The following is a 7,500-nucleotide window of genomic DNA, read 5'->3' as shown; positions in this document are numbered from 1 at the left end:
GTCGCTTTCCGTCGCAATCGGCGGCCACTCGAACGATGGGTGGGCCGGGAAGAGGGCGTCGATGATCGGCTCCAGCACAGAACGGTCCAGTTCTGGCGGCGCTCGACTGCGCAGCTTGGCCATGACCACTCTGTATCCCAACCCAAACACATCGTCCTCGACTCCGTCAATGAGCTCCTGCATGCAGCGCTCTTTGCTGCGCTGGATCTCCCGCTCCAAAGCCCTACGGTCGTCCAGCAAGCGGGCTGAAGCGGCGATACGGTCGTCGGTCTGCGTTGCTGTGCGTAGCCTGGCCTCAGCAGCTTCGCACGCATCTCGCGCCCTCGCGATTTCCGGGTTCCACCAGTATAACGTCGGAGCCTGCCGGAAATTGGTCTTGCGGATCCTCTCCATCGTTGCGTCGCACGCTTCTGTGAGCCCCCTGATCAGGCCCTCAGGTGTGCTTACATCGTCGAAACGGCCGATCCCAAGCGCCAGCTTAAAACAAGCCTGATTGAATTGGCTTGTTTTGTAGCGTGTTCCCGCGTGCCGCGTCATGCCTGCTGTACCGCCGTGCCCGTTGCAGTGTGGCCGATGCTGATGTTCTTGTCGGCCGCTGGTCGAAGGCAGTTTAGCGCTGAACAGCACGTAGCTGTGGTCGCTACCGGAGTATCTGCTACTCACACTCCAACTGCCTGGCTCCGCTACGCAGGGACTCGAGAAGCTCACATCGATGACGCTTTCCCATGCAACACCGTTGCCCTTGAAAGTGGGTGTGTTCCCTCGGTTGAGCGTCCGAAGTCCGAGGTGCTCAACAACACTCAGCAAGTCCTCACCCTTCGCCGTGGTTCTTGAGCTGCCCCACTCCTGGTTCCAGGCGTTAAAATCCCCAGCCAGAACCATGGGATCCTGTCCCGTGAGCGTGAGCTCAACCGCTTCCAGGTAGTCGCCGAGTTCCGCTTGTCCGATGTTGGGGGACACATAGCAGCTGGCAAACGTTATCCCGGCTATGGTGGCAACTACCAGCCCAGGCACCGATGAACTCCCCAGTCGTTGGATGGGGTAGCCGCCAGTCGCCACTACTGCTACGCTCTGAGCCTCGTCGACCGCCCACCGCACGCTGTCTCTAGGTGGTTTGTACAGCTCGCACGCTATCACCACATGCGCTCCGATCTCCCTAGCCGTCTGCAGCATGATGTCCTGCGCTGCACGGCTGCGCCCGAGGTTGATCTGCAAGACCTTCAGACCTTCCGGGTGCAGGACGGGTGTCCTACTCGGTGAGGGCCCTTGCAGACCGCACAACACACCTCCGCTGTGCAGGCTCGGGCCAGGTGGCCCGGTTGGCCGCAGCGGATGCAGTGCGTCGATCGATCCGTCCCGCTCTTGCACTGGTGCCGCAGGTGTCCGTGCTCCAGGCATTTGAAGCACCGTAGCTGGCCCCGCGTCGGTGGTGTCAGTTTCGTCGCCAAGCATGAGGTGTGCAGCACTCGTACTCTCTGTTGGTGCATCAACTCCGCCGCCTTGAGTGTCATCCGAACGTACGCCGTCTGCGTACCGTTCCACGCCTTCACTAGGTGCACAGCGGATTCGCTCACCGACTCCGAACTGGTGGTCGTCACCGCCTTCGCCACATCCAATGCCACCGCTAAAGGGTCCACCTCATCAAGGCGGACCTCCACCGTTTCTGTCACCAGGCGGATGGTGGCCGGAGCTGCAGACTGTGCAAAGACCTCCTGCACTCGTTGCAGGATTGCTTCAGCATTGGCGCCGTCCTCCAAGTTCATGACCAGCCGGTCCCGCGTCGTTCGTCGTCCCACTCCAAGCTTGGCCTGGTCTTCGGCCAACGACGGAGCGCTGCGTATCAGCTGATACGCGTCGGTCCAAGACTGACCCTCGCCTGGGGCAACCTCGATGGCGTCCAGCTTCTTCTTCGCCGAATGCTTCGCCGCCGCAGATTGTGGTCGCGGCTTGGCCAGCTGCTGCTGTTGTTGTTGCTGCTGCGACTTCTGCGGTGCTTTACGAGGCCCCACCACCGTCCAAGAACCGCCCTGGGAAGCCTGCGTGCCGGATGTCTCGGCCGCCACGTTAGCATACGTCATCCGCTGCTGCTGCTGTTGTTGTTGCTGCTGTTGCGGTTGCTGCAGGGAGCTCTGCGATGTCACCTGCTTCGACGGAGGCCGTTGCTGTTGCTGTTTCTGCTGCCTCTGAGGCTGCTGCTGCGCAACAGCTGGCTGCGCCTGCTGCTGCGGTTGCAGAGCTTGGTTACCGCCGCAACCAAGCATCTGTGCCAGCAACTCCTGGTGGCACGCAGTCTCCTTTGCCAGCTCGCCTCTGAGACGCTGCGTCTCTTCATACCACTGGCGGGCCTGGTCCTTATTCCACTGCAGCTCCTGGTGGAATTTCTCTTGCGCCAGCTTAAATTCTTCGCGGGCCAGCTTCCGCTCCTCCCGGGCCATATCTTCGTTGGCCACGGTACGCTGTCGCAGCATCACCAGCTCTTGCTGCAGCTCCTTCACCATGGCCCGAAGCTGCTCATTGGCGAGGGACATTTCCCCGAGCACCTTTCGCAGTTCGACCATGTCCGGGTTCACCAACTTTGAGGCCAACGCCGAGGCTCTGGTGAGAATGACCTTCGGCTCTACCGCCGAAAGGGATCGCCCCGGCCTTTCCTCTGTCGATTCCGACCGAGGACGCGATGTACGAGTTGTCGCCATTTTAGAGACCCAAGCAGGTCTTAGTGGTCAGGGGGGGTGTTTCCCTGCTTGCAAACGCCTTTCCGAATTTTTGCAGTCGTTCCCAGATTTTTCCCGGCAATTTCCCGCAAAAATCGGGAATTCGAGCAGTTTCGAGCTCGATAAAAACTGTCCGAATCGAGCAGATTCGAGCTGCCGATGACCCCCCACAGCTTCCCAGAATTTTCTGCGTCTTTTTTGGTTTCGAGCAGTTTTCGAGCAGAAACCGTCAATTTGAAAAATTGTCTGTTGGGGACTGCTCGCCTATCAATTTTTGTCTGTTGGGTCGTCCCTGGTTGTCACAAAAATGTCAAAAATTATTTTCGCGATTTTCACTATTTTTATGCACGGATCGTATTAAATGCACTAAAACTAGCACAACAGTGCAAACCGCAGCCAAATCGGACCAAAACTCGCGAAGTTATTAACGTTTTTGTATATACAACTGTCACTTCCAGAACACGTGCCGCAGCGGTAGCACCATGCGCGTTTTTGCCGTCACTGTTTTTTCCCAATTCTGCACCGATTTTCTTCCGGTTTTCGGCTATTGGGCGATCGGGAACACAGAATCTATCGTTTGCCACCTCATCCGGCCCGATTGGACCGGATTTTTGCGCAAACTCACAACACGCACGCACTATTGTTGTTGTTGTTGTTCCAAATGTATGCACAAATTTGCCACTCCGTATTTTTCGCTAAAATTCGCCGGCAAACACTGTTTATAGGTTAAAAACACTTCACTGGCGTCTATTTATGCGTTTTAAACGCAAACCGCGTTGATTTTCACCAATTTAGCACGGTTTTATGGCCAAAATTGTTCCCCATACAAAATGTATGGGGCAATGTTTTTCACTTTTTTGGCCCACTAATGCACCGATTTTCGTCCGGTTTTCACTAAAGTCACTCTAAACACCCTCTTATAGACTGATTATGAACAAATTCGAGACTTTCCGAGGTAATTTAACGCCACAATTTTTAACTCGCTCAGGAGCAAAATACACCACGTCCGAACAGCTCGACTGCTCGAATGTCACACACACAGGGATAACTGGCTTGTGGCCGCCAAGCGTTCATAGCGACGTGGCTTTTTGATCCTTCGATGTCGGCTCTTCCTATCATTGTGAAGCAAAATTCACCAAGCGTAGGATTGTTCACCCTTTCAAGGGAACGTGAGCTGGGTTTAGACCGTCGTGAGACAGGTTAGTTTTACCCTACTGGTGTGTGCTGTTTGCCGCTATCTTAACGGAATTCCTGTGCAGTACGAGAGGAACCACAGGTACGGACCACTGGCTCAATACTAGTTCGACCGGACTTTGGTATGACGCTACGTCCGCTGGATTATGCCTGAACGCCTCTAAGGTCGTATCCAATCCGAGCTGATAGCGCTTCTCAAACCCATTAGGTGATCGGAAGCTAGCGGGCTTAACAACCCTCCGAGATCCGTCGGTGCTGCCCCGCGCACACTGACGTCTCATCCCCGCTATAGCACTAGACTGAGCCGCAACGGGCGGGAGCACGCTGCACGTGGAAGTACCTTACCACAGGGAACCCTGGTGGCTGTGTTTCCGTCGACCGTGGATACAACTAGTTTCGACACCTTCGACCGCCCGCAAACGACGGGACTACAGGCTGGGAGCTGCGAGTTGTAGAGATGCGTTCGCATCGATCCTCTCAGGCGACCCATGCTTGCTGGTGCTCGCGTTCACTTTGGGAATGGAGTGTTCGCGAGAGTGATTGTTGTGTTGTGTGTGTACAGTTGGTGCTTGCGTGCACTCCCATAGTGGAGTGTTCGCGAGCTTAAAACGCTAAGTCCCGATTAATACTCTCCTCGCAACATTATGTGCGTGGCTCCACGCCAAGTGGGATTAGCGGTGCGAAACGCGATTGGTAAAGTCGATGGTGATGTGCGTACCAACAGGCGATTTGTTAAGTCAAATGCGAACTGTGGTGCAACAGGCAATGTGTGTTTATTATCAGGTGTTGTTGGAAGTCAATACGATTTGACTTTCAAAAATTTTTCTAAGTCCCGATTTTTTTTCTCGTCGAGTAACTACAATGCACTATTTCTATCGCAGCGGACTTGCGGTTCATGGCCTAAATGATCGCGAACGAACACGTATTCGCAAAAAAATTTTTGTATGAAAAAGTCACCACTCGGGTACCTCCATACAAAAGTACCAAGTTCGGGTCGAGTGGTCGATGGACGTCGAAGGTGAAAATTTTTCATCATCGAAAATTTTTTCCAAAGTTGAAGCAAATGGGCCCTAGAGTATGAAAAGTGAAACCACGGATCGATTTGAGAAATAAAAATTTTTGTATGAAAAAGTCACCACTCGGGTACCTCCATACAAAAGTACCAAGTTCGGGTCGAGTGGTCGATGGACGTCGAAGGTGAAAATTTTTCATCATCGAAAATTTTTTCCAAAGTTGAAGCAAATGGGCCCTAGAGTATGAAAAGTGAAACCACGGATCGATTTGAGAAATAAAAATTTTTGTATGAAAAAGTCACCACTCGGGTACCTCCATACAAAAGTACCAAGTTCGGGTCGAGTGGTCGATGGACGTCGAAGGTGAAAATTTTTCATCATCGAAAATTTTTTCCAAAGTTGAAGCAAATGGGCCCTAGAGTATGAAAAGTGAAACCACGGATCGATTTGAGAAATAAAAATTTTTTGTATGGGAGGGCCCCTGCTAGAACATTTTTCCCAAGTGCGACCATTTTACCCAGTGAGTCAAAAAAAAATTTTTTTCACGGTGACTCAAAACTTCAATATTAGACTCCCCTGAGTATGAAAAGTGAAACGAAAATCATTTTTGAGAAGAAAAAATTTTTGTATGGGAGGGCCCCTGCTAGAACATTTTTACCAAGTGCGACCATTTTACCCGGTGAGTCAAAAAAAAATTTTTGTATGGGAGGGCCCCTGCTAGAACATTTTTCCCAAGTGCGTCGATTTTGGGTCGCCGACACAAGCTCGGGTCAAAAAAATTTTTTTTTCTCGGTGACTCAAAACATCAATTTTAGACTCCCCTGAGTATGAAAAGTGAAACGAAAATCATTTTTGAGAAGAAAAAATTTTTGTATGGGAGGGCCCCTGCTAGAACATTTTTCCCAAGTGCGTCGATTTTGGGTCGCCGACACAAGCTCGGGTCAAAAAAATTTTTTTTTCACGGTGACTCAAAACATCAATTTTAGACTCCCCTGAGTATGAAAAGTGAAACGAAAATCATTTTTGAGAAGAAAAAATTTTTGTATGGGAGGGCCCCTGCTAGAACATTTTTCCCAAGTGCGTCGATTTTGGGTCGCCGACACAAGCTCGGGTCAAAAAAATTTTTTTTTCTCGGTGACTCAAAACATCAATTTTAGACTCCCCTGAGTATGAAAAGTGAAACGAAAATCATTTTTGAGAAGAAAAAAATTTGTATGGGAGGGCCCCTGCTAGAACATTTTTCCCAAGTAAATTCGATTTTACCCGGTGAGTCAAAAAATTTTGAAAAAAATATTTTGCCAAAATCGTGTTCATTGCCTATTATAAGGGACCAGGTCAGCTCACACGCATTTTTGGAGACCATATGGAAAGTGCGTCTGGGATTGCGGAAATTAAGTTTAGAGTGTTAAATGATGGTTTCGCAATCCCGAAAGGCTCAAAATCCACCCTAAGGTTCCCCGGGTGAAATGTGGTTTCCAAGGTGTGAGCACTATCGGTGATAGAGTTGGAATGTGATTTCCAGAGCGCAGGGCGACTGGGCTAGAGCGAAAATCATAGACAAAGGTAAGTATTGGACTGAACAAATCGAAGCAAACGAAAATCATAGACAAGGGTAATGGACTGAACGACTCGAAGCAAACGAAAACCACACACAAGAGTAATGGACTGAACAAATCGAAGCAAACGAAAATCACATACAAGAGTAATGGACTGAACGAATCGAAGCAAACGAAAACCACAGACAAGAGTAATAGAGTGAACGAATCGAAGCAAACGAAAACCACAGACAAGAGTAATAGAGTGAACGAATCGAAGCAAACGAAAACCACAGACAAGAGTAATAGAGTGAACGAATCGAAGCAAACGAAAACCACAGACAAGAGTAATAGAGTGAACGAATCGAAGCAAACGAAAACCAAAGACAAGAGTAATGGAGTGAACGTATCGAAGCAAACGAAAACCACAGACAAGAGTAATGGAGTGAACGAATCGAAGCAAACGAAAGTCATGGACAAGAGTACTGAAAATCGGACCAAACCTCTAGAAGCACACGAAAATCATGGACAAGAGTACTCAAAAACACGGACCAAACCTATCGAAGCACACGAAAACCATGAACACAGGGATAACTGAGAACGAACCTACCTATCAGAGCATGTGAAAGCATGGACAAGAGTACTGAAAATCGGACCAAACCTCTAGAAGCACACGAAAATCATGGACAAGAGTACTCAAAAACACGGACCAAACCTATCGAAGCACACGAAAACCATGAACACAGGGATAACTGAGAACGAACCTACCTATCAGAGCATGTGAAAGCATGGACAAGAGTACTGAAAATCGGACCAAACCTCAAGAAGCACACGAAAATCATGGACAAGAGTACTCAAAAACACGGACCAAACCTATCGAAGCTCACGAAAACCATGAACACAGGGATAACTGAAAACGAACCGAACCTCTCGTAGCAAACGAAAAACATGGACAAAATTATTCGAAACGAACCGAAGCTCGATGCGAAAAACATGGAAAAGCAAGCCCGTAAGTCGCACTATCAAGCCCATAAGTCGCACTATCAA

General features: G+C 50.1%; 1 protein-coding gene across 1 annotated transcript in view; it reads right to left on the bottom strand.

Moving 5' to 3' along the window:
- Positions 1-7,500, bottom strand: part of LOC128309014 (adenylate cyclase, terminal-differentiation specific-like) — a gene marked incomplete at its 3' end in the record, with an annotated part of 135,086 nt that overhangs the window by 33,677 nt on the left and 93,909 nt on the right. Inside the window, exons 3-4 of the mRNA XM_053045541.1 lie at positions 2,238-2,573; positions 1,903-2,141 (exon numbers count right to left, since the gene is read on the bottom strand). Of these exons, the coding sequence (XP_052901501.1) occupies positions 1,903-2,141; positions 2,238-2,573 (575 nt within the window). The remainder of the gene's footprint in view (positions 1-1,902; positions 2,142-2,237; positions 2,574-7,500) is intronic.

Source organism: Anopheles moucheti (genome assembly GCF_943734755.1).
Source record: "Anopheles moucheti chromosome X unlocalized genomic scaffold, idAnoMoucSN_F20_07 X_unloc_8, whole genome shotgun sequence".
Taxonomy (NCBI): Eukaryota; Metazoa; Arthropoda; class Insecta; order Diptera; family Culicidae; genus Anopheles; species Anopheles moucheti.
The sequence above is the reverse complement of the archived record's forward strand: the minus strand, read 5'-3'. Positions and strand labels throughout refer to the sequence as shown.